At 46.8% G+C, this 26,257-nt stretch overlaps 2 protein-coding genes and 1 long non-coding RNA gene across 15 annotated transcripts in view; 1 reads left to right on the top strand and 2 right to left on the bottom strand.

Moving 5' to 3' along the window:
• LRPAP1 (LDL receptor related protein associated protein 1) overlaps positions 1 to 26,257 on the bottom strand; it is a 462,538-nt gene that overhangs the window by 152,198 nt on the left and 284,083 nt on the right. The window lies entirely within an intron of this gene.
• The window catches only part of HTT (huntingtin), a 137,019-nt gene that overhangs the window by 57,756 nt on the left and 53,006 nt on the right, over positions 1 to 26,257 (top strand). For 12 of the 13 annotated variants that reach the window (XR_009540451.1, XR_009540450.1, XR_009540453.1 and 9 more), the window contains 15 exons: positions 1,477 to 1,623; positions 2,653 to 2,773; positions 4,373 to 4,449; positions 5,474 to 5,625; positions 6,716 to 6,918; positions 9,404 to 9,530; positions 11,137 to 11,264; positions 14,422 to 14,532; positions 17,142 to 17,219; positions 17,592 to 17,815; positions 18,932 to 19,010; positions 19,121 to 19,282; positions 21,772 to 21,827; positions 22,849 to 22,997; positions 24,819 to 24,955. Coding sequence is in view for 8 of the 13 variants with exons in the window: in XM_060148801.1 (XP_060004784.1) it covers positions 1,477 to 1,623; positions 2,653 to 2,773; positions 4,373 to 4,449; positions 5,474 to 5,625; positions 6,716 to 6,918; positions 9,404 to 9,530; positions 11,137 to 11,264; positions 14,422 to 14,532; positions 17,142 to 17,219; positions 17,592 to 17,815; positions 18,932 to 19,010; positions 19,121 to 19,282; positions 21,772 to 21,827; positions 22,849 to 22,997; positions 24,819 to 24,955 (1,951 nt within the window). In the remaining 5 variants the exon portion in view is untranslated. The remainder of the gene's footprint in view (positions 1 to 1,476; positions 1,624 to 2,652; positions 2,774 to 4,372; positions 4,450 to 5,473; positions 5,626 to 6,715; positions 6,919 to 9,403; positions 9,531 to 11,136; positions 11,265 to 14,421; positions 14,533 to 17,141; positions 17,220 to 17,591; positions 17,816 to 18,931; positions 19,011 to 19,120; positions 19,283 to 21,771; positions 21,828 to 22,848; positions 22,998 to 24,818; positions 24,956 to 26,257) is intronic. The other variant, XM_060148802.1, reaches the window with a different exon arrangement.
• LOC132520065 (uncharacterized) lies at positions 19,128 to 19,655 on the bottom strand. The gene is made up of 2 exons (XR_009540455.1): positions 19,573 to 19,655; positions 19,128 to 19,313 (listed from the first exon to the last, which is right to left on the bottom strand). It is a non-coding gene; the product is annotated as an uncharacterized LOC132520065 (long non-coding RNA).

Here is a 26,257-nt window from a genome sequence, read left to right as displayed (position 1 = left end):
ACCTTCACCACAATCCAATTTTAGAACATTTCCATCATCTCAAAAAGATCTTTTGTGCCCATTTGCAATAATTCCCAATTCCCACCTGGCCACAGGCAACCACTAATCTGTTTCCTGACTTTAGAGGTTTGCCTTTTCTACATGTTCTATATAAATGAGGTCACATAATAAATAGATGGGGCTTTGGCGTCTGGCTTCTTTTGCCTAGTTTTTGAGATTCATCCATGCTACGTGTTGTGTTTGTTCCTTTCATTGTTGAATAGTATTCTGTTACATAGATAATACTCTATTTTATTTATACATTCACCAGGTGGTATTATTATTTTCACTTTTTGACTACTATAAATCATGCTTTTCATTTCTCATGGGTAGATACCTAGAAGTGGATTTTTATGGGGTTTGGTACTTATTGTGAAATCACTGTCCAGAAACAGATCAGTTTATGCTCCCACTCCCAGAATAGGATTGTGCCTGATTCTTCTCACCAAAACAGTATTTCAAAAGAAGTTAAATATGTGTCAGTTGTTCAGGCACTCATTGGTATTTCCTATTAAAGTAACTTTTATCTTGTTTTAAAAGTAATGTGTACTGAACAAAATTTAGGAAAAATGTAAAGGAGGAAATAAAAATCTTTGTAATCAAACTGCTCAAAAGAAAACCAGTTACATTTCGGGGGATATTCTTTCGGTTTTCAATGTGGTCATTTGCATTTCTTTGATTACTTGTGAGGTGTACCTTTTCATGGATTTAACTGGATTTATATAACTGACTTGATCAAAGATCTTGGATCTTTACCATTTTCTGTGAATGATAGTAGTTTATTAAACCTTAGGAAAAAATTACACTTACGACCAGGTCTTCATGGAGGAAAGAGACTTTAACTAAAGACACTGGGTTTGCAAACTAATGTGATAAAGCAGTTGACTGTTTCTAAAAGTTATGGGCCCGTCTGTAGGTGTGTGAGTGCTCACATGGGGCGTGTGCCGAGTGCTGATTGCAGGGAGGAGCCCACGTGCCCCCTGCATTCTGCCTCTGAGTTCACTTTGGATTTGTGAGGGACCTCAGCTGGAGCTCTGCACCTGGGAGCGTGTGGGACGGTTTTGCAGACAAAATTGCAGAAGAGAGTAAGGGACAGCCCCTGGGATTCAGATCTGCCCTGTACTCAGTGCTTCCTGTGCACCTTGGCTTCACGCACTTGTTGACGCTGATCAAGATGGTTAGAAAGAGAACTTTCAAGGTTTTTTAAATCAAAGCATTTAATTATGTGTAGAGAGATGTATGTAACTGTATGACAGACAGGAAGAGAGTCCAGCGCCTGGTCTTTTCAGAGCAGGTGTGTGGGGGAGTAGCCCTGCGATCGGAGCCTCTGCTCTTAATTCCCCTGACGAAGGAAGTGTCTTTGGGTAGCCGGAGAGAGGGGATCACAGGTGGGTTTCAGGTACTTTCTAAGGAAAATAAACCTTGCTTTTATGTCAGGCTTGTCCCGAAGCTGTTCTATAAGTGCGACCAAGGACAGGCTGACGCAGTCGTGGCCATGGCGAGAGGTCAAAGCAGCGTTCACCTGAAGCCTCTCATGCACGAGGCGCAGCCTCCGTCTCACTTCTCCGCCAGCACCATAACCAGGTACCCGTGCTAGCCGAGGAAAGCGTGCCCTGGGCTCACTCTAAAGCCTCGTGTTTTCTAGAGAACACGCTTGGAAGAGGCGCTCCTCCCTCGATGGGGCGCTTCTCTTTTTCAGGGTCTACCGCCCCGCCTCTTTATTTAAGCTCTGATGCAGCCACACAGCAGTGACCTCGTAAATCGTATGATCGTTTGTTATGAGCCACATACCGACAGCTGTATTTTTCTCTAGGACTCTAATGCTATGTCTTCTCTAAAAATTTGTCCTTAAAATTTTCACTATATTTGTGTTACCTATGAAGAGTATAGTTATATCATGACATTAATGTTTAGGTGAGCAGGTTGTTAAAGAGTGTCAGTGTTATTTAGGGTTATCGCTAGTTCAGTGATGTGCAATTATTATTATTCACATTTTTTTGTGAGAGTCTTTTATATACAATTTCAAATGGTTGTACACAGCCCATTCTTTTCTGTGTCTTTTAGACTAGAAGACTAACATAGACTGTGTTTTTTATTGTTGAGGACAGGACACTGAGGGAAACAAAAGTGAATCAACGCTAATCCTACCTGGGCTTCATTTATGTAGTTGGGGAATTAGAATTCGTATGTAACTACAAGGAGGGACTGAAATTGACACGTGCCAGGAATGGAGTATGGAAAAGTGGCAGTACTGTAGTGGGAAAGGACTTTCTTTTGTCCAGAATCAGGAGTAGATTCATGAAGGATTTCTTTTAACTTAAAGCTTGAAAAATGGGCAGCTTTGGACACGTAGAGAGATTGCAGGCAAGGCTGTGTCGAAGAGAGCATTGCTCCAGTGCTGTGGTGTTGGGAACTGGAGGAGGAGAGGGGTGATCGCAGCCATTTTCCTAGAATAATGACCACCTTTATTCCCAGTCTTTCTTTAACTTAAAAGTCAAGACTGCTTTAACCTCTTGTAGCCTTTAATCTTAAAATTTTAAGTGCCATTTGAATTTTGAAAATGTCATAAGCTTCAGTGGTAGATTATAAGTCTCCACGTCTCTTTCTCATTAGAATATATAGAGGCTATAACCTACTACCAAGCATAACAGACGTCACTATGGAAAATAACCTTTCGAGAGTCATTGCAGCAGTTTCTCATGAGCTAATCACATCAACCACGAGGGCGCTCACAGTAAGACTCTTTTGGTTGGTCTTAATGAGGTTACTTTTCAGTAGTTTGTGTGGTCAGTTCTTAACGGCAGGATGCTTGTATTAGAGCTCTTATATGTGCGGCTTACTAAGAAATTGTGCTTCTGTGAATAAAACCTGGGTTTATTCCAATGGGAATGGAAACAACTTTTTTTTTTCTGAACATTAAATATGTTCATTGTAAAAAAATTCAGCCAGGGGAACTCCCCAGCGGTCCGGTGGTTAGGAATTGGCGCTTTCACTGCCGCGGGCCTGGGTTCAGTCCCTGGCTGGGAACTAAGATCCCACAAGCTGCGCGTTGCGGCCAAAAAATTAAAATCAGTCAATCAATCAATCAGCCAGTCTAGGAAGACATAACAAAGAAAAGAAAAACTACCATAATCTGAATTGGTAGTATATCAGAAGTTTAAAATATCTCTAGACTAATTGACTCAGTGACTTTATAATACATACGAAGCGGAAAAAAATCAGAAATGCCAACAAAGATTTTTGTGTAATGTGATTATCTGTATCATTATTTGTGATGCTGAAATTGTGAAAGAACCATAATGTCCAAGAGTCCAAAACTGATTAAGTTCTGATTATAACTAAATTCTGTATAGATGGTGATATGTTTATTATGCACTTATTAACATGATGCTTTGGAGGATTTTGAACAATCTGTAGAATGACCATCTGGATTATAATGAGTGAAAAAAGGCGCAGTACAAAACTGTGTATGCCTGTGCACAGACAGATCTTGCTTATGAAAAATAATGTTCACATTAAACACATTTCTTACATACTTAAGAAAATGATTGGCAGAAAATTTCCAAAATAAATTTTAGGATTATGAATGATTATGCTTTTTAAGATATTCACAAATTTTCTAAAATGAACAAGTCTAACTTCCATAATCAGAAAAAAAGAATGTTACACGAAAGTAGTGCCAATTTGCTGATTACCAGGTTAAATCTTGTCATTTATTTTATGTGACAGAAGGAATGCTTTCATGTTGTGAAAACTCAGGCAATTATGATTAGACTATCTTGATAAGTATATAAGTGCCTTTCAAACTTAAATATTGTTTGGGCTGTCTGCAGTTTGGTCTTCCCTTGATTTGTTCAAAATATTATAAACATTATTTGTATTTATTGTGGCCTACGTATGTCAGACAGTGTTCTAGGCTTGGGATGTAAAAACTAAGAGGATCCCTGCCCTTGTGGTTCTTTCAGTCTGGTTAGGAAGATGGACATTAATCTGCTGGAGCAGATGGGGTGGGGTGAGCTGGGGTAGGAAGGGCATTCCTGGTGGGGGCGGGGAGCACGATGGTTAAAGTTGGAGCCAGAGGAGGTGCATCACTCCTGGCCTCTCCTCACTGGGATATAATCGACCCTCCTTAAACCTGTATCTCAGTTGTCCAGCTGTATCTTCTAAGGTATGAACTTGTATCATGGGAGGACAGATACAGATGTCTTATCGTTAGATACAGATCGCAATTTTGTTTTCATTGTTCGTACTCTTTATAAAGGGAAAAAGGAGGTTCAATTTAATAAACTTTTTTGGTGTTTGAGTGTGATTTTCTCATTCCTTTCTTCTTTAGTTTGGATGCTGTGAAGCTCTGTGTCTTCTTTCAACTGCCTTTCCAGTTTGCATTTGGAGTTTAGGTTGGCATTGTGGGTATGTATTTTCCTCGGCGCATGGCTGTCTACAGTTATGTGATACAAACATAGTTATACGGATCCCTTTCTTTCTTTCTTTTTAAGTCTCACCTTAACAGTTTCACCTTTTGGAAAAATACCCATTGGAATATTTGCTTCTGCCCTGTTAGTTGTGTGGGAAGCTAGAGAAGGAGCTATTGGGAAATACTGAATTACTTTGAATTCTAATGGATGTCAGATGCTCACTCTTAAGCATTTTGGAGGATCTGAGGGTATGATCTGCAGGTTAATTTAAGGGAATTTGCATATGCTGGCAAAAGACTTTTCTAATTGGCTTGATTCTCTCCAAAATTATTCACTATTCACTATGTATTAAAAACTTAGAAACATTTTTCATTTGAAATCAAATGTGAGCTATGGTGCAAAATTTTGTAATCAATTACAAGAGTAATTTAGGAACTATTACATTTATATTAGCAGTTCTCATTTAAAAATGATTTTCTTCCAGTAGATGGCCCTCATAGCATCTGTGAAATAATTCTGAGTCCTCTACAGCATTAAGGAGTAAGCTTTTGTTATGTATACTGATAACTGAGACAAATTTAGTAACTCACCGTCACATTTGGAAGGGAATCTGCAGATTTCTTGTGTGTGTCAGCGTATGGCCAACTAACTTTGCTTGAAGTAGGTGCGTCCTCTGGTCCTGGGTGATGGCTTTCCTGTGTCGTAGGTGCAGCATTAGACCTGACTTCAGAGCAACTCTGGTGTTGGGGTAAACGTGCTAAGTCAGTCGAAAGAGAGTTAAAAGTTATCAGAGTAACCAGTTCCAGTACTTCCAGTCAGATCTGCTACCTGATTTCCTGTCTCGGATGACTTTCATGGGACTGTGGTTACAAGAAAGATGCTAGTTCACAGTAGTAAAATCGCTTTGTGAGCTGGCATGAAATGAACAGTGATGTGCCTTCCTTTTGGCTCATAAGAGAAAGCAAGGCTGTTATCTTAAAATTTTTCTGTAATTCGATCTTGCAAACGTCTGCTTTCAGAGTGCCCCCACTGAGCGCCTCTGATGAGTCTAGAAAGAGCTGTACTGTGGGCATGGTCACGATGATCCTGACCCTGCTTTCATCAGCCTGGTTCCCACTGGATCTCTCAGCCCATCAAGATGCTTTGATTTTAGCCGGGAACTTGCTTGCAGGTATTGGTACTGAGTTGAAAGAGGGATTCTAGGTCTTTAACTTTTGATTTCCTTTTGCGGGGTGGCGGCGGTGAGCGCATGGAGGAAAAGTATTGAGGTCATTGCCAGGGATGGCTTGTTCCTTTAGTCAGAATTTCAGACATTACCGATAGGCATAAATGTGTACTGCAGGCAGCTATCCTGTGCCGAGTATTTTAAAGCAGCCCTTTCCCGATCTAGCCCCTCAGTTAGCTATAGGTAAACTCATTTCTAATTTCATTTTAGCGGGCACCCTGTGCAGGTACTGTCTCAGGCACGGGGCCCATGAGAAAGTATGGTGTGTGGGCTCCGTTCTCAAGTTGAATGTAGGTTTGTAGCGACACACGTCAACAGAAGTTCAGTGGCCGCACGGAGCGGCTGTAATCACTCTCTGTCGGGGATTAGGACAGGAAGCGACATTTATGGGCTGGCAGGAGAGGGAACACCAGACAGGGCACAGCACACGTGAAGGCATGCAGACATGAGAGATTGTGTGACGTTTGAGTGCTAAGTAATTTTGGATATTGTGTGAGGGCGAGGACGACGATGGAGAATGTGGCTGGTGAAGGATCCGTCTCCGTTAATGAGGACTTAGTCTGTTTGCTCTGGGAGGTCATTGGAGAGCCTCATGAAAGGGACTAACAATCTGGGTAGTATTTTAGGAAGATCGCTCGGCTGACGTGAATGTGGATTGGAGGAGAAGTTAGGGAAACCCGTACTTAAGGCAAGATCAAGAGAGTGAACAAGATAATGGCTGTGGGTTGTGTGGGAAGAGACCCATTAAAAGAGAGTGAAGGGGGCAGAGTCAGCACATCTGGACCACCAGTTGAACTTCAGTTGTAAAGATCAGGAGGGGCACTGTCACATCCTGGGTGGATATGTGATGGCGGCCTTCATGGAGGTTGGGGACACAGATTCGGGGGGAGATGTCGGTTTCCTGTGGAACCTGAGGCATCAGTGGGCCCCCAGGTGGAGGTGTCCAGCAGACTCTCGACGTAGACGGGTCTGAAGGACTTACGTCTTGGCCCCATGCTGTGGAGCTGGGGAGGTAACGTGTGTGCCCGTATCACAGCCAGTGCCCCCAGATCTCTGAGGAGTTCGTGGGCCTCCGAAGAAGAGGCCAGCCCCGCAGCCACCAAGCAGGAGGAGGTGTGGCCGGCTCTGGGTGACCGGACCCTGGTGCCCATGGTGGAGCAGCTCTTCTCCCACCTGCTGAAGGTGGTCAACATCTGTGCACACGTCCTGGATGATGTGGCTCCTGGACCAGCAATAAAGGTAACTCCGTGCTTGGGCAGCTGTTTTCAGCTGGTCCAGATGGCTCCGTGGGCCTCCAGGCATGCCTCTGTTTATTCATCTGTCCCTTCCTTATCCTCTTTTGCTTTAAATAAACAAAATTGCTCATATCGTGACACTAGATTTAACACCTAGATGTGCTCATCCAACTTATAGCCCATTCGGTATCGTCTGTCATTTACTATCACCTGTGAGAGGGAAATACCTGGCTTTATTCTTGGGCTTTCAGCGTTGGCCGAGAAAGCTCAGCGTTGAAGCCGGTCTCTCCCGAAATGTTTTGCTTTTCTTTGAAGTACAGTTCAGTGAAAACTAATCACACAGTGAATTTAAGATGGCTCAGTTCACTTGTAATTGTATCTGATGGTTCACTCTCTCTCCTGTCTCTTACACCATGACAGCTCAGGTTCTCCTCTAGCTGCCAGTTTGGTTTGCTACAACAAGAAGGTTTGCTACAACCTTCTCTCGAGTCCTTTCTCCAGCTTAACCCCTGAATTAGTGTACTGCTTCTCTGACACTGGCCTCCTTTGCAAAACCTCTCCGGCCCTGGACTCAGTCCACGGCTTCGGCCGTCGATTCTTTAACCCCTGCTGGCCTGATTTCTGCCAGTTCCCCACAGCAACGCTCCCTGCCAAGACCCGCCTTTGACTCTCGTGGGTGCTTCGCAGAGCCTGTCTCATCTCCCCTCTGCGTCTCCCAGGACCACCTCTCCTGTACTGAGGCATTCTCTCTGGTTGGCTTCCGAATCCTCTGACCCCCTGCTACTGCCGGGGTACTTCCTGGTTTAGTCTTCTTCCCACCATCCGTGCTCTCCAGGGCTCTGTTCTCAGTCGACCCCCCTCCATATTCTCCGGCCCAGGGCTGTCCAGCACAGCTCTCTGTAAGGATGGAAATGTTCCATCTACACCAGCCGGGACAGTAGCCAACAACCACATGTGGCAACCGAGCACGTGAAATGTGGCCAGGGCAGCTGAGGAACTGAACTTCTAATTTTGTTTAATTGTCATTAAATTTGAGTAGCCACCTGTAGATCGTGGCTCTAGCGTGGGACCGGGCAGCTCAGTGCAGTCAGGTCTACTCTCAGGTCTTCAATATCTAAGCGGGGCAGACCCCAGACCTGTCTTCGGAGTCCAGTATGGCCAGCTGCCACGGGTCACCTCTACTTGAGCGATCCATAGAAATCTCATTCGGTCTAAATCTGGACATCTTGGTCTCCTCCCCAGCTGGTGCTTCTCCCCGTCTCTCACTCCATATTTTTCAAGCTAGAATATGGGAGTCATCACAGCTCTTCATCTTGCTCACCAAATTCTTTGTTTTCTCTCCTAAGTATCTTGCAGAAAGCCCATATATGTGTATGCATACACGCATATACATTTACACACATCCATACACGCACATGTAGATGTACACACTTTTCTCTATGCTCACTGCCGCTGTTCTGCTCCAAGCTGATGTAGTGTCTCCTTTGCACCACTGCAGTGGCCTCGCTGAAACAGCATTATTAACATATCACACAGTTACAGTGCCATTCACATACCACGCACCTCACCCATGTAAAGTGTATGACTCTGTTCTAGTACACCCAGAGTTATTTGGCCCTCACTACAATCCATTGTAGAACCCCCAACGGAGCGCTGTACCATTTGGCTCTCACCGCCCAGCCCTGCCACGTCCCCAGCTCCAGGCAGCCACTGAGCTACTTTCTGTTTCTGTACATCTGCCTGTTCTGGACATTGCATGTCAGCGCAGCTACACAGCTGGCGTCCTTTGTGACTGGCTCCTTTCGCGTGGCGTGTTTTCCAGGTGCAGCGGCTTCTTTCCCGGTCTCTCTAGCCCTTCCCTGTCAGCCACTGTGCCCTTTGTGCAGACAAGGCTCCGAGGTGTAGGGTGGCCTCTCTCAGATCGCGGAGGGGGTGAGCAGCAGAGCTGAGGTGCCCGCGCCACTGCCTCCTGCTGTGTGGGGCTGGGGCGTTCTGTACTGTCCTGTGTATGCAGAGTGTGGGCATCGTGGAGGGTCCGGGTTTGTTGCCTCCTGCCTCTGCTTCTTGTTAGCTGTGACCTTGAATAAGTCACTTCATCATCGCTGAGCCTATTTCCTCATTTGAAAACGGAGTTCAGAGCATTGCTTTGTACCCTGTTTCACGCCCTGGCTCCCAGAGAGAGCCCCATTGCTTGCTATTGGAGGTGGCATGCCGGGGCTCCGGGGGCCTCCTGAGACCCCGCCTGACTGCCTGAGGGCTCCTCCGTCTCTGAGCATTCATGGTGCTCCCGTTAGGAAGTGCTGGGTCAGTTCCCACCACGTGCAGTTGTTGTGTGGGCTAAAGTGGATGGTACGTGTACGGAGTCTGAGCTTCATAAATGTGGATTCAAAGAAGAGAAATGGATTGCACGGGTGAATGGTAGAAGCACATACCATAGTTTTCAGTCCTGTGTTGGTTACACTTCCTTCACAGTTTGTTTTCTATTTTAGGCAGCCTTGCCATCTCTAACAAACCCGCCTTCTCTGAGTCCAATCCGACGGAAGGGAAAAGAGAAGGAACCCGGAGAGCAGGTGTCTGTACCCGTGAGTCCCAAGAAAGGCGGTGAGGCCAGTCCAGGTGTGAGGCCACGGCGGGGGAGTGGGAGGGGGCGGGATTGGGGGTGCCTGTCTGTATTACAGTGGTTTAGGACCAAAGCTTACGTTCATGTCAAGGTTAATATTACAGCTTGGTAGTTTTGGGAAATAAAATACATAGCAATGAAGCCAGAGAAATGGTTTCCCCAGGTGTGGTTTCAGGTATTGAATATTACTTACTGAGTGTACACAGACCACATTTTGGTCTTACGCACGTCTGAATGTTGCTTGCCAATGTGGGGTCCCAGCCGTCTGCAGGCGTCTGGCCCACAGCAGGGCGCTGTGCCCCGTGCTTCCCATGCTGTGCCTCCCCGCTTCTCCTCTTCTCACTGACTGATTTTCAGTAAGGGAGGGGGTGTAGACGGCTAGGAATAGAGTGGGGTGACATCGTTGTTTCTGATGTGTGGAGAATTCTGAAATAGGAAATGGAAATTTTACCTGTGGAAGGGCTGAGGGAGAAGTAAAGTGGGGATAAAATCATCTGAGTGAGACGAACCTGAGAAATTGACACACACTTGGAGGGGAAAGTCTTGGAATAGAAGGGGCCAGAGTGACCATGTGACTCTGCCTATGACGTATGTGGTCCGTGCCACTCTTGGTGGGCACAGAGCAGAGGCGACCAGACGCCTGTCTGCTTGTGCTGCCCCCAAGTCCGTTCACATGCCACCTCACAGTGCCGGGGCCGGACATGATTCTCCCGTTCATTTTGCTTATAAAGCGTTTATGTTAAGCATTTTATTAATTTTAAAACTTTATTTAATTTTTTGGCTGCACCACACGGCTTGTGGGATCTTAAGTTCCCCGACCAGGGATTGAACCTAGACCCCAGCAGTGAAAGCATCAAGTCCTAACCACTGGACCGCCAGGGAATTCCCTATGTCAAGCTTTTTTTTTTAGAGTTCTGAAAACGCTTATTCATTCAGTTCAGCAGTAAAGCATTTTAAAAGAAACTATTTTCTAAGTATTGATGACGATACCAGTGGAAGATTTACCAGCTAAAAAGCTTCAGAACTTTATAAATGCAAAGTTAGCAGTATGTGACTGATCATCTTTCTGATGCATTAAATAAACTAAGGACCCCAAATCATAAATCTTTAAAATCTTACACGGTGCTTGGCATTTAATATTTAGTATCAGCTTAATGACAGTGTGTGTACCTGACAGACTTCAGAGCGTGTTCACATCACCCCTCTTTGACTGCTTACAGGGCTCATGACCTAAGTCGACCAGAGGTCAACCCCACCGTGCCCCTGGGAGCCTTGTGCTCCGAGGGGTTTTGAGATTGACTGAAGGTCACGTCAGTCGTTCCTCTGACTCACACACAGGCAGCCAGGCCAAACCAAACACATAATAGCATCACACTGCTCTTCTTCTTTTTCTTCTATTTTATTTTGTCATCTTATGGGCGGTACTCAGAGTCTACTTATGTTCATTAGTCAATTTCTTGTTATTGTGAATTAATGAAAGAGTCAGGAAAAATTTGAATTTTATTCTACTAGAATACAATAAAAATAATTATTACTAGCAGTCTTTTTTAAACTTGGTGTGTGTTTCCTTTTGATCTAAAAGTTTATTTTGTGTGTTTAAAGCCTCTCGACCATCTGAAACCTCAGGGCCTGTTGCAGCAACCAAGTCCTCGTCACTGGGGAGTTTCTATCACCTTCCTTCTTACCTTAAATTGCACGATGTCCTGAAAGCTACACACGCAAACTACAAGGTACTGCTTCTTTTGTAAAAATACACTCATTCACACATTTCAGAGGATTGTCGATGTTTTTCTTAAGATTGGAGCTTATAGACATACATATATAAGTAAGTAAGTTAGACCTTTGGGATATGAGTTACAATTAGCTTTTTCAGCTTTGTCTTTCAGCTTTGTTTACGGTAGCTTCCATCATACAAAAGTTTAGGATTTTCATTGGGAAAGTGATGTCTTTATGATTTATTGATGCCGTGTCTGGGCGTCCCAAGATTGCCCACGTTCAGAGATCCGCTAGGTCTTGTGGGACTGAGCATGTGGTTGTACTCACAGCGAGGGTTCCTCATGGCAGGGTGGGGAGGACACACAGCCAGCCCCTGAGGGGAAGGATGCCGGCGGAGTCTGGAGCAACCTCTGCCCCCCACGAGGGCCACTCGGAGGACCCCACCCGCCCCCGCCCTCAACTAAAGTGCAGCCGCGTGCTGGTTACAGAGGCTCCCTCTGCCTTCACAAACCAAAATTCACACTCACAGAGGAGAGCAGGGGTCCAGCATCAACACATTGTTTGATAAGGCAGTCCAGGCACAGTGAGCTGCCCTTAGTGCTCAGGGCGAGTCTGACGTCAGTCTAGGGAACTGTTTACTGGCTGAGTTCCCAGGCACCCCCGAGGGCCAACCTTGCAAGCAGCTTTCTGGAAGGATAGCGGCCTGCTCTTTTGTTTCTCTTGCACAGGTATGTTTCTTACTTAGGACTTTCTCATTCTGAGATGATTATTATTATTATATTTTATTTATTTATTTTTTTGGCTGCGCCACGTGGCTTGAGGGATCTCAGTTCCCTGACCAGGGATTGAGTCCTGGCCACAGCAGTGAACGCCCAGAATCCTAACCAGTAGGCCACCAGGGAACTCCCCTTATTCTAAGATTATTAAGGAAAATCTCCCGCGGTTTCATTTAGAGCTTTTCATTGTTTTCTTCCATTCAGTTTTTTGTGTGTTTAGACTATTCTGTCTGCAATTTGTTAGATATGAAGTATGCATCTAACAGGTTTTTTTTTCCAGCTGCCTAACCAGTTGCCCCTACAGTTTCCCAAATAGTCCATTTTCTGGCACTAATGAGTTTTGAAATACTACCTTTGTCACATACTAAATTCTCATAGTTCTATATTTCCATTTACTCCTTTATTATATCAGTCTGTCCATCTGTTCATCCATTAGAAGCACACTTCCTGATTATTGTAGCTTCATAATGTATTTTTGAGGAGATCAGTTACCCCATTTTACTTTAGAATTTCCCTGGATATTCTTATTTATTTTTGCATATGGACATGAGAATAAGCTTATCTAATTCCAAAGAAAGTTGAGAGTTTTTCCATTGGGATTGTGTTAAATTTGTAGATTAATTTGGGGAGAACTGATATCTTACATGCTAAGCCTGCCCGTCCAGAGTGTGAGATGCTTTTTTTTGTGTTGGAAACTTCCTGTTTCCTCAGAAAGGCACATCAGAAGCACATGAAATTTAAAGAATTTTAAAAGTAATTTTAAAAGATACTTCACATAGATCTTGCACGTTTTTTCATAAATGTGACCTGTAGTCATCCTTTTTTTTATTACTAATAGATGCATCTCAATTTTTTAAAAACCATTTACAAACTTTATCTGGTTTGTTTTCTGAAGGATATAGATAATTTTTAAAGATAAAAGATTTGGAGGCTCTCTTTAGCCGGATGTTTCTCATGTCAAGCTCTAAAGTAGAGGAGGGTATGTTTAAAATCCCACACAGAGAAGATGTTTCCTTTCCACCTGTTCTCAGTGTACGTCATCTTCAGTTCTGCGGGACCCCCCGCCCATGTTCTCTGCAGCATCCCTCCATCCTCTCCTCCCTCTCCATCGTCTCCCTTCCTGAATGCCCTGGACTCCAAGGTGGACCCCTTTACTTTTGGCCTCCCTGGAGTCTCGGAGTCCCGCCTGCTGGTTGAGTTGCTGTGCGCAGACCGCGTGTGTGTGTTTGGAGCGGCTGGCGTGTCCTGAGATCTTCCATCACTGCCTCCTCACCTCCTCTGCTGCCCCACGGGGTGTCCTGCTCTCCCGCTCTCCATTGTTCGCTTGACCCTTGGGCTCCCGCCTGCGTTATTTCCCAGTCTCCAAGTCCTTCTTCAGCTCTCCTCGGAGCCCTTTGACCCCAGTTCTCACATCTGTTCGCTACTCAGGAAAGGCCTTCCCTGCTCTCTCCCCGACCCCCACTCAACGTCCTTGCCTGCTGGAGGTGAACCCCTGCCCTCCTGCTTTCCCTGGGACCTGGCGTCGTGCAGTCGCCTGTCCCTGGGTCTTTGGGGGTCTCGCTCCTGGATTTTTCCTTCCTTCCTTGGCCTGTTTTGAACACCCTCAGGTTGATGGGACGGTGGTCACAGTGTTGAGATCCACTTACATGTTCATTTTCTGTGTCTGTCTCTCACCTGCTTTCCTCTCCCTTTGCCCAGAAAGTGTTTCCTCTTTCATCAGAGGTGGTTAGATTTTATTTCAGTGAGCAAATTCCTATCTACTTATTGTAATGTTTTTGTAGGATTTTTGCCGGTTTTTATTTTCACAGTCAATGCCTCCCCCTCACCCTTGTTCTTACATATTATATCTTTGGCCCTGAACCTTCTCTCAGTCTGTTAAATGGGGGAAATTGCTACATAATTTAATTCAGTTGGGTCCTTTAGGATCTTAACTTAATACCTCTTAAGACTAATTTAATATTTTGTTGTAGCCAGACTGAAAGGTTGTGTCTGAATTTGATAATGATTTCCCCCAGGGATCTTAATGGGTGGAGGAAGACATGTGTTTTATATTTTTTGATATGCTGCTTATCAGGCACTGGTTATGATGGGCATTAAACATTCTTTTTCTCATTATGATAGAAGGTTAGGAATTATTTCTTTCAGTAGCGTCACTATACGTTGGAAGACGCCTTTGAAAATAGTGTTTATATAGCGACCCGGAAGAGTAATTTCCTTTCCAAGGCATTTCCCAGTGCTAAAAACAAGCAAACAAACAGAACCCCCCCCACCATCCCCCCATGGTGAGTGTCGCGCTGCCTAGGGAACACACCACAGCAGACAGTGTGCGTCTGTGTTAGGTGACCGGGATGCTGCCAGCAATCATGTGTGCCTTCTCTCCCACTACTTTCCCAAGGTCACCTTGGATCTTCAGAGCAACACCGAAAAGTTTGGGGCTTTTCTGCGCTCTGCCTTGGATGTTCTCTCCCAGATTCTGGAGCTGGCGACGCTGCAGGACATCGGGAAGGTTTGTGTTCCCTTTCTTCTCGTTGAGCTGTAGCGGGCACGCTTGACGTGTGCCCTGGGCCGAGCGCCTCCAGGGCGAGACCCCACCATCCCGGCACATTCACCAAGTGGGGAGAAGGTTCTGCAGTCTGGGCACTTGAGTCTGATTCTTGTCTTAGGCTGAAGTTGCCGGGGGCGGGGTTCTGTTTGTATCCTGTTTTCACTTTTTGCTGTAAATTAGCTCAGACCCAGATGAATTAAAAAATTGGTGGGTTTAAAACTGTTGACAGAGTCCTTTACTTTATTTGACCTTCGCACGTGGCAAGGTCAGAGCAGTCTCTGGGGTGTGGCTTGTTCCTCTGGTGCCTCAGGAAGCAGCAGAGCTGTGCTTGAGGCTCACGGACTTCGGTTCCAAGCCCAGTAACCTCCCTGCACCACCCACATGTTGTGGGGACATGTTCAAGCACACGGGAGAGTTAAGAGGTCGTGTGGTGAGTGCCCGTGTCGTGTCCACAACCAGATCCAGCAGTTACTGTTTTGTCCACTTGCTCTGCTGTGTTTGGATCCACCTGTCCAGCTACCGGGGCATCTTAGTTTCTTATGAATTTCAAAGTGAGTTACCAATAGCCCTCCTTAAACATGTGTCTCTTAGAAGTGGAATACAGTGAAGTTCCTTTGTTTTCATTTCTCTCCATCTTTTTTTTTTTTTTTTTTTTTTTTGTGGTATGTGGGCCTCTCACTGTTGTGGCCTCTCCCGTTGGGGAGCACAGGCTCCAGACGCGCAGGCTCAGTGGCCATGGCTCATGGTCCCAGCCGCTCTGCAGCATGTGGGATCTTCCCGGACCGGGGCACGAACCCGTGTCCCCTGCATCGGCAGGCGGACTGTCAACCACTGCGCCACCAGGGAAGCCCCATTTCTCCCCATCTTTTTCTCGATATGCATAAAGCTTACCTGGCTTTAATCATTGTACACATTGTCTTCTGTTTCTCCTCACTGTCCCTTTTACTTTTTCCACGTGTCAACTCAGTGGGTCGGAGCAGTGCTTAGTCCAGGGCTAATTCTTCCACCACCGAGGCAAGGCCTCCCTGGTTCTAGCCGGCGCCCCATAAACGCGGTTAGGGAGAGCTGTCACTGTTCCAGCCCTGTGTGAGTTCGGAGTGCTGTGCCCTCTGACCCTTCCTTACGCACGTGTTGAGCGGCTCCCAGGGCCTCCCCCGGTCTACAGAGTCCTCTCTGGGAGCTCTCTCTTCTTTGGAGCCCTCACTGTTCCCGCTTCCCCAGACTCTCAGCTCCTCCTCGACTCGGGGGGTCCCCTGAGCTCTGCTCTGTCCCTCGCCCTTGTGCCACCACCCAGGAGCTCTCTGAGGGCAGTGAGCGGGGCAGTCGTAGGGCTGACTTGCTGGTTTCCCATTTCTCAGGGATGCCTGTCCTCCAGTGCCTCCTGGTCACTGTCTTGGAACTGTGGTTTCATATATTCATATATTGGGTTTTTTGGGTTGTTTGGCTATAGGGTAAATCTGGTTCCTCTTACTGCATATTGGCCAGGAGTGGAAGTCTCCCTTCATTATGTTGTATGTTAATATCCATGCCCGGGACTTGTTTCCTTGAAGGCCACTAACAGCAGCATCCTCTTCTCACCTGTTTTCAGCGCCTATAACTCAGTTTCTGTTGCACATGGAGCGTTTCATACGTGTTTGTTAAGAGACGTGGTTCTTTGTTAGGCAACTTGTGATGTGAAGGCTCTGGTTGTAATTCTTCTGGTTCGCACTTCTTAGTTGCTTGCTATGAGCTAGTGAAAACAAGGTGACGTGGAACAAACTCAGCCCTGCGGAGTATAGCCTTGGATATCTAGTCCAATAGGAATAAATCAGAATCTTAAAAATACATGGTCCTGAGTATTTGAAATCAACAGAAATCTGTTGCTTTTGAGTGCAGGAAATATACCAAACAAATGGAGTGAGAGGCCTTTTCAATGTAGTTGGTCTGATAGAAGCAGTGTCTGGGGACCAGGTGGGCGGTGAGCGGGGAGCTGCTGATGCTGGTGCCTGGACCGTTCATGTCTTCAGGGACCTTGGATAACATGGACCTCATTTCTGAGGCTGGTAAAAACAGTTTGTGAGAACAGTCGTTTGAAGGCAGTCATTTTGGTCGTTTTTGCAGGTTGCTGTCGGACACAGGACCTTACGCTAAAGGGAAATGTCTAGGGCTTTTTGTGGTAAATCACACTTGATGTAGTATGTGCTACGTTCAGCTGAACCTCTGCAGGGGCCCCACAGATGCAGGGCTTTCACCCCTTTGTAGGCTCTGAGCTCCTGCCCTGACAATCCAGCCCTGAGAAGGGCTGGATGCCGAGGGCACAGCAGATCCTTGATGCACAGTTTCTGGATGAGTGAGAGAAAGAATGTAAAAATGCATGAAGGGAAGGGTGAGACGTGGCTGCTTAGATTTCCATGCTTTTTACTGACTTTCTCTGCTGGCAGTACGCGAAAAGCTCCTTCTGACTGTCCTGTGATGTTTACTGTTTACAATTTAAACGGAAGCCGTCCAGTGGCCTGCTCTCCGTGCAGAATTCACCACCACAAGTATCTGTGAATTGCTTACTTTAATGTCTTGCTGCCTGTCCTTTGCAGTGTGTCGAAGAGATCCTGGGGTACCTGAAATCCTGCTTCAGTCGAGAACCAGTGATGGCAACTGTTTGTGTCCAGCAGGTCAGAAAGCAGTTTCTTTTAAGCCCTTCACCCCGGCACGCTGATGTAATGCTGCCCGTCGTTCAGAAGGTGGTGCTGGTGGCGCGTCCGGCAGCCCCACCTGTCCCGCCTTTGCTCACTCCGCTGTTCTCCGGCCAAGAGGGCTGCTCCTCCCTCATGGTCCCTGAGGAGGACGCTCGCCCCCATGGGGGCAGAGGATCTCAGAAGCTGTGCTGGCCTCTTGTCACTTAGCTGGTGTCCTGGTATCCCTCCACTGTCCTGCGCAATCTGAAGTTTTGCTAACATACCCAGTTATGTATAGGTGGATGTGATATTTGTGTGGGAGATTCTGTGTTACTTCAGATGTTGATGGCTTCAATTCTTCCACTCTAGCTGTTGAAGACTCTCTTTGGGACAAACTTGGCCTCCCAGTTTGATGGCTTATCTTCCAACCCCAGCAAGTCTCAAGGCCGTGCTCAGCGCCTTGGCTCTTCCAGCGTGAGGCCGGGCTTGTACCACTACTGCTTCATGGCTCCGTACACCCACTTCACCCAGGCCTTAGCCGACGCCAGCCTAAGGAACATGGTGCAGGCAGAACAGGACCACGACACCTCAGGGTAACCTTCTGATAGTCTCCTGTGTTCAGAGAACTCTAGAAAATGTGGTTGCTGCAAGGATGCTGAAGGCATGGCCCTGCCTCCAGAGAAGCATGTGGTCCAGTGGGTGAGATTGCGGGCGCCTCAGTGTCTCGGCAGGGCTGGGCTGGGGGAGAGGAGTGCTGAGCGGGCTTCCCGGGAAGCGCACTCACTGCTGATTCGTCAGCCAGCCAGAAAGGGGACACGCTATTCCCCAGGGCGCATGACGACATTTCCCTTTAGAGTAAGTTCCTGTGTGTTGGTGGCGCTTTGGGGGCCTGTAACTCAGGTGGCTCAGTAGTGCTAGTGTGTAGAGGGCATAGGTATTATTACTCTGTGTTTTGTAACTTTATGGCTAAAAGTCTATTTTCACTCAAATTTATAGTTGTTTATGGTGCCTGGAATTACAGTAGTTGTTTCTTAAATTACCATCAATTATTAGTGCATATTTGAGTTACTACTCTGTAGTAACAATAGAATTCCTGGTTTTTCTTTATATAGGTGTAGTGATAAAACAGCTATAGTTAAAATACTAGAGTATTTTAGGAAAATGTCCACGATTGGGGCTTTAATTGGTCATGGACTTACTATTTTTCCAAGTCTCAGGAATAAGATTCTTTAAATACTTTGTCTAATAATATGGGGTATAAATAAAACAAGCAAGTGTCTGATTACTGTCATTTAATATTGTGTTTCTTAAAAAGAAAAGGGTATAATTGATGTAAAGAAATTTTTTCCCAAGGAAATCAAATGGTATCTTCTAGATCCCTGAATCTTTCAAATGACCATCACCTCTCTGGCCCCACTACACACGGGCTGAGTGGTGAGTTTCCTGTAGCAGAGGAAAGCGCTGTCTCGGGTAGCCTGCTGCAGGTGACAAGGTTTGATGGCTGTCGGTCAGCTGTAAACTCTGTTTCACCTAATTATCTTCACTAAAGGAAGAGCTTGATGCCGCTACACTGAGTGGCTGTTATAGTTCTTTCTGACTCTGAAACGCTCTGATTTTGTGAATTTGAATTAGTTTGACCTGGAGTATAGCTGGATACATAGGAGAGTGTTCAAGGGTATTCTTTGCTCACCTTTCTTTCTGCCTGGCAGGTGGTTTGACGTACTCCAGAAAGTGTCTACCCAATTGAAGACAAACCTCACCAGCGTCGCAAAGAACCGCGCGGACAAGGTAACTGGGAGCCGGCAGGTGCACGCTGGGCACGTTGCAGGTTGGGGCCTCCAAGCTGCCTGCAGTGGAAGACTCACTTACGGATTCTTGCTTTCTCTTTTTTTTCGTAGAATGCTATTCATAATCACATTCGTTTATTTGAGCCTCTTGTTATAAAAGCTTTAAAACAGTACACGACAACAACCTCTGTGCAGTTACAGAAGCAGGTTTTGGATTTGCTGGCGCAGCTGGTTCAGTTACGGGTTAACTACTGCCTTCTGGATTCGGATCAGGTTCGTCGCTTTTATCTTTCGTCTACTGCACCTGTTCATAAGTTAATAAAAATGAACTTGGAAAGACGCCGAAGTCTACCTTAAAGAAATGCGCCGTTTTTTTCCCCCACCAGCGGCTGCGTCTCATCTGTCTCACCCACTGGTTGACACGGAAGGCCTGGCGTGCGCAGGCCTCAGCAAGCGTTGCACCCTCGCCCAAGCTCTCCAGGCTGGGCTCAGCCTTTACAAATCTGCCCGTGGCTCTTCCCGGCCACTCACCCTCCCCCACTCCACGGTTAATCCGAACTTACATTGTCGTTGAGATTTACTGCTGGGGGGGACATTTCTGCAGAATCCAGAGTCTTATTTTAGACAGCTTATCAAGGAAGATCAGTTTCAAGCGATCTAAAGTTAGCTCACCTATTTGAAAGGGAATGTGATCTGTTGGGCAGTGGCTGGCCCCCGGCCCCTGGGTCCCCGCGTGGCGGCTGTCTGGGCCGGCCCTGAGTGTCTGTGCTTGCTTCCACCAGGTGAGACCTCCCTGCCACGGGTACGACTCTGGAAAGCTGTGTCATTTCGTGATGCGCATTCCCTTAAAGCAAGCGTCATGCCAGCCAAGTTCACTGCAAAGAAAGTTGCCTTTAGGTCGTCAAAATGTGACTGTCGTTGTTGGGCTGTGATTTGGTGCTACTTTCCTATGACACAGGAAATACTGCAGTTGTCCATTCCCTTCTAGACACCGCTGTATCTGCGGTGTAGCACTGTCGTTGAGGTATGCCTGCGTATCAGGTGGGGACTTTAGAAAGATAGAAGAAAGCAACAAAAATCACTCCGTTTTGGAGAAGGGCTCTGTGTGGCATGACTGAAGAGAGAATTTGATAAAGGCCTGTCTGACCAGTGTAGGGTTGAGTGGGGAGCTGTACTCTTTCTCTGTCCACTGACGGCAGCCCCAGCAGAGACTGGTCTCTAACCACCCACCGGCCACGCACCTTGAGAAACTCACCAGGAGAAGCGAGCAAACACATTCAGGACGCTGGTTTCCCCACAGGTGGTGTTGGGGGGTCACCTGATGAGAGCGGGCTTGGGGCGGGGGCTCTGTTTTGACCCAGCATTTTCATTGTCCCGCCCTCTGCTCTGGTTCTCCGAGGAAAATCGTCCAAAGAGCCGTTTCCTTCCTTGGGGACGACGCTCACTGTGGGACGGTTCCCGGGCTCTGACGCAGGGGCTTGGGTGGAGAGAAGCCCTCATCTGAAGTGGGGGGCAGCCGTGGCCGAGAGGGAGGCAGGCGCAGGCACGCGAGGGGAGCCTGGGAAGGTGGGGCCTCCCCGGGCTTCCCCCGCGCCTGCTGCTCCAGGGGAGAGCAGAGCCCGGGCTGGCTGCACTCTCAGAGGACACGGGCCGCCTTTCTCGGTTTCCCCCTTCTGACTTGTTGTGGGAGGAAACTGATTCTCTCAGGTGGTGGTCGGTCTCTGCTGGGGCTGCCGTCAGTGGACAGAGAAAGAACACAGCTCCCCACTCGGCCGTACCCTGGTCAGACAGACCTTTATTAAATTCTGTCTTTAGTCATTCTACACAGAGCCCTTCTCCAAAACAGTGATTTTTTCTTCTCTGTTTCTAAACTCCCCATCTGATACGTAAGCGTCGAGAGAGAATTCCGTGCTGTGTTCGTCTCTGCGCACGTGCACAGGTGGTCTGATGTGCGGGCCTCGCCGCGAGCCCAGCACTTTCTGCCTCTTACTTGGTGGCGTTAGGTTTTCTTGCCATGGGCGCTCTCTCCCCAGGTTTGTTCCGATTTGTTTCTGTCACTCAGCGCCCTTTCCCCCCATTTCTTAGGGTTCAGTACCTTGACAGTTTTTATGGACAAGGGTAGAAAACTATCAATAGAACAGGCAAGTGATTTAACTCAGTTCAGATAGTGATTTACTGAGCACCTGCTGTGTGTCTGTATCACACCCGGGGGCGAGGAGGAAACTGGAGATAAGCTCCATGCTTCGGGTTGGAGAGTGAATTTGGGCACTTGGAATGTGACACAGAACTGGCTGTAAGCCAGTCGTGAGGTCCTGCCTCTGCTTCTCAAGGCCACCCTCCCCTCCGCACCCCTCGGTACCCAGCTCCTTTGAATGTTGGGGGCGCTGGGGGAGAAGTTGGACTCACTTGGGCATCTTTATTCCTAAGCCAGTTTCAGGAAATCCGTGCTGTGCGGCTTGCCGGGAGCTGGAGCGCACGAGGCCTGCTGCTGTGCCTTGTGGGTGCTGCCTGGGGCTCCTGGAATTCATCATCTGTTTCTCCCAACAGGTTTCACCTCAGCGTTCAGTAAATGTGTTTAGAGGGATTTCTGGAAGTGTCTTGAAATTATCTAGTCTGACAGTAGAATACGTTGGAGTCCTTGTGCACAAACAAATTCACTGTCAGGAAACTTGTTAAAGGTTTATACAAATGAGTATGAAGAAAAATAACCTAGTTTGCACATTTTAATTATTGATGTAAAAATTTTATATTTCTGCCTGTAGGTGTTTATTGGATTTGTGCTGAAGCAGTTTGAATACATTGAAGTAGGCCAGTTCAGGTAATAGCGTTTTGTTATTTTAGATTGCTTGTCCTTGTTACGTGATTACATGGAATTTTATGTTATGTTATGTTATTTGCCGCACTGCACAGCATACGGGATCTCAGTTCCCTCGACCAGGGATCAGACCCGTGCTCCCTGCAGTGGAAGCACGGAGTCTTAACCACTGGACCGCCAGGGAACTCCCTACATGTAGGATGAGCATTTATCTTAAAAAGGTTGTTAGGCATTTTTGCTAAGCATTATTTTTAATGGAAATCTGATTAACATGCTGTGGATTTTTGTTTCTAATAAAAATTCATGAATAAGCATCTCAAGACGTGTTGAGACGTAGTTCTGCATCTGATAATCACGTGTTGTCAGTTTTCATTTCATATTTCAAAGCATTTAATTATAATAGTTTTCTAAATGAACTCTCATTTGATAGAGCACTAATTTTTCTAATCTTAGAGAAGACAGTTTTCGGATATAGTTGTCTTTAATAAAGGTAATTATTATGCACTGTACTTACATTAATTGCAGTTTTTCTTTGCTAGACTGTAAGGTTTGAATACTTCCTCTTATAAGTATAATTATAGAAAATTAAAATTGTTCAGTTTCTGAACTAACTGATAAGTAGTTAGGGAAACATAGTGCAGAGGGAAGTGTTCTGAGAGTCCCCTGGGTCTGGAGGCATAGTTTCTTGTTCTCGACCATGTGATTCGAGGCAGGTTACTTTTTCTCCTTTGGGTGTCAGTTACTTTTTCTCCTGTTGGGTGCCTTCTCCAGGCCCTCACTTAGCCCAGGCGCCCCAGAAGACGTGCTGGCCCCACCCCGAGCCGGGAACACGGGAGGACGTCAGCTGGACTAAACTGGGTCCCGAGGGTCCTTTAGCTCAGCGCCCACTCATCCCTCCTCGCGCGCTCCCGTTTTCTCACATGTGCTCTCTCAACTCTGAATCGAGAGTAATTTCATGCTGTTTATATTGGTTATGTTTCTTCATTTTAAAAGGAAGCGTCTAAATGGATGTTTTTGTTTCTAGGGAATCAGAGGCAATTATTCCAAACATCTTTTTCTTCCTGGTATTACTGTCTTATGAACGCTATCATTCAAAACAGATCATTGGAATTCCTAAAATCATCCAGCTCTGTGACGGCATCATGGCCAGTGGGAGGAAAGCTGTGACACACGGTAACGGGACAACCTTTCACTGTGGTCTTCAGTGGTCATCATGTGCTGACGCCACCTTCCACCTGTGTGGACAGCTGCCCAGCGCTCTGTAGGCTGTGCGTGTGTACGCGTGCACATGTGCACTCTGGTTAGAGATGTTTAAAAAAAGGAGAGAGCACACTCTTTACTCTCAGGAGTGTATGATCCACTTAGGTAAACACAGACAGTGAGATAATCTAAGGTGCACGTAGAGTCTGACATAAATACTCTTGTCTAGCCATGTGAAACAAAGAATTTTAAAGTCCAGCTTCTGTAAGGACATTGGATTTCTCGTCCAGTGGTATTGGAAGATATAGTTTGGCCGTGATTCAGGGCCTTCTGTTTTGCCTGGTTATTTCGTAGCAGGTTGAGTGAGGTCCACAGACGACAGTCAGCTGCTCAGGCAGCCTCCTCCCACCTGTGGAATGAGGTGGTGTGCTTTGGGAAGGAGCTGTGAATCTTTCTTTGCACTTTTTAAGCTGCTCTTCCTACCGACTCCTCTCCGGCTCCATCGTCAGGAATCTGTAGGCTTTTGAACTGTGATTGGGGTGCCTCCCAAGACCTCGGCTGGCTGCTGCACCCCGGGTCCCCGTTCCGCATACCGCAGTAGGGTGACCAGCGAGCCGTGGTGCCGGGGATGTGGAGGGGCTCGGCAGTCACCATTTCCCACACTAGCAAGACGGTCACCTTAGCCATGGCCTTGCTGGGGCTCAAGTCCATGCCTCAGCACGGGGGCACATGACTGCACGTATGGACCTGGGGTCACTGGACAGAGTTGAAAGTGCAAACGGCAAATAGAGAGATGACTGAGGTTTCCCAGATCAGAGGGTCTTTGGATAGAAAATTGATGGGCAGCCAGACCGCCCCGCTCTCTACTGGGAAGCCTGGTTGTCTGTAGAAAACTCAGCAAGTGTGGTGTGTGTGTGTGCGTCACTGAGGGTGAGAGAGTGTGCCTTTCAGTAATCGTGGTGACATGACTGGGCTGATCCTTCTTAATGAAAGGCCTTTCTTAGTTTATTCAAGTGGTGGTGTGAGGCAAATCATTTACTTTGCTCTTTTGGAGAAAGACACGACTTGGGGGAAAACACATTGTCTAATGAGAGAGTGACTTTAATTGCTTGAAACAGTATAGAAACCTAATACTTTGACTAAATGTTTTCCATTGAAAAAGCATTTATTCTCTCTTCAGGTAAATCTTTAAGTAGATTACGCATGAGGATAGAATGTTGCTATTTTGGTTAGTTAGAAGGTTCTATTATTTTGAATTTGACTTTTGAATTTTTGTCTCTTTGTGTCAGAAATAATGTTATGTCACAGAAATCCTAGTTTTTTGTTTTTTTGTTTATTATTATTATTTTGTGTGTGTGTGGTACACGGGCCTCTCACTGTCGTGGCCTCTCCCGTTGCGGAGCACAGGCTCCGGACGCACAGGCTCAGTGGCCATGGCCCACGGGCCTAGCTGCTCCGCAGCATGTGGGATCTTCCCTCACTGGGGCACGAACCCGTGTCCCCTGCATCGGCAGGCGGACTCTCGACCACTGCGCCACCAGGGAAGCCCTGTTTTTTTGTTTTTTAAAATCTTCACAACATTATCAAGTGTCAGAGGAAGACCCATGGCCTTCCAGGATGGTATACAGGTAATTTCACGGCGCTCATTGATAACCTTAATTTATGTCTTATCACAAAGCCAAGTATGGGTCAGGGTTTTCTTTATTTCTTGAAAATAATTTGGAGATGTTAGTGCTGTCTTCCGAATGCATCTGTCACATACTGCCTTCTTAGTGGGCCCTTTTGTGCCTACAGCCATACCAGCCCTGCAGCCTATAGTCCACGACCTGTTCGTTTTAAGAGGAACCAATAAAGCTGATGCAGGAAAAGAGCTTGAAACCCAGAAGGAGGTGGTGGTGTCCATGTTACTGAGGCTCATCCAGTACCATCAGGTAAGAGGAGGTGTGGGGCGGTCGCTGACCCCTCCTTGTCCCTGCAGGGACTGCCTGCTGCCTGCTGTCAGTGAGGGTGGCTTTGTGCCGGCCCTGGGCTCTCGGGTGGTGAGACGCAGGGGGACATAAGCCTTGGTGGGGTCTGTCTTGAAGGCAGTGTGGCCTGGCCGACGGTCACGAGGTCGTTCAAGGCGGTAAGCATGGTGGAGGCCCTCTTTTCCAAAATGAGGACCAAATACCAGTCAACAGTGTCGATCAAAATGGTAGCATTCTAAAGAATGATTTTTAAAAATCTCAATGTGAAATAATTTAACGACTTTATTTGTACATTTATTTAGCACTATGTTGAGGGAGGGCCAGAGGCTTTTTCTTGGCGCTGATTTCTGGCTTCGTTTTCCTTAAGGTGGAGTAGGAATTTCAGGTGGTGTGTGAGGCAGTCTGAAAACAGAAGTCTGGCTTTTTAATGAATTCTCTTCTGTAGCTGGTACAGTTGCCTAGCCCTCACTTATTTTGGTAATTCTTTTTAGCTATTTGTCTTTGAATCTTCATAAAATCGTAAGATTTTCTCGTAGAAACACTTTCTTTGTGCATTCTCATTTTGGTTAATCTAGGTAATGTTTAATTAAATGCTTTTAGTGTTTAATTAAATCCCGTAATTACAATAAAAAGTACGACTACCATAAAGAGGTTTGAGAACCAATAACCGGCTCTTGGCAAGCATGCAGTTTAGTGGGAGGCCTGGAGGGCGGCTCAGCCGGCACAGCGTCCCCGGAGCTCCTGGCCTGGTTTAGGAACGAACGGAGAGGGCGGGTCTTGGATTAGGAGAGTCGGGATGAGCACAGAGTGGCCCCTGTGCTGCAAGTGCTGCCCGAGGTGCCTCCTGAAGGGGGAGGCAGCTGTGGAGGCGGCCGGGCGGCTTTCCAGGGAGCGGGCTCAGCCTGGCCAGCACGCTCACAGATCAGGCTGCGGGCTTTTCTGCCAACAGGCGGGTGACAAGCATTTTCAGCTTTGCAGGAGCTCCTCGTGTCTGCTGTCGTTCTGGAAGCCTTCCCGGCAGCATTTTCACGGTGGTCGTGTGCCAGGGAGACCGTGTTCACCAAAACAGGCTTTTAGGGGTCCCTGTTTAGAAGGGATCACTAACAAACTCGTGCTCACCCAAGGCCAACTCTTCTGAAGTATGGTGTCCTCAGTAGAAGGTGACCTTTGCACAGATGTTAACACACACGAAAGCCAGAGGGTGTCTGCACAACAGTTTAGTCAAGGCTGTGCTTGTGTCCTGCCAAAGGTTGAGATGAGTTTGGC

The sequence above is a fragment of the Lagenorhynchus albirostris genome, chromosome 4, assembly GCF_949774975.1.
Source record: "Lagenorhynchus albirostris chromosome 4, mLagAlb1.1, whole genome shotgun sequence".
NCBI classification, from domain to species: domain Eukaryota; kingdom Metazoa; phylum Chordata; class Mammalia; order Artiodactyla; family Delphinidae; genus Lagenorhynchus; species Lagenorhynchus albirostris.
The sequence above is the reverse complement of the archived record's forward strand: the minus strand, read 5'-3'. Positions and strand labels throughout refer to the sequence as shown.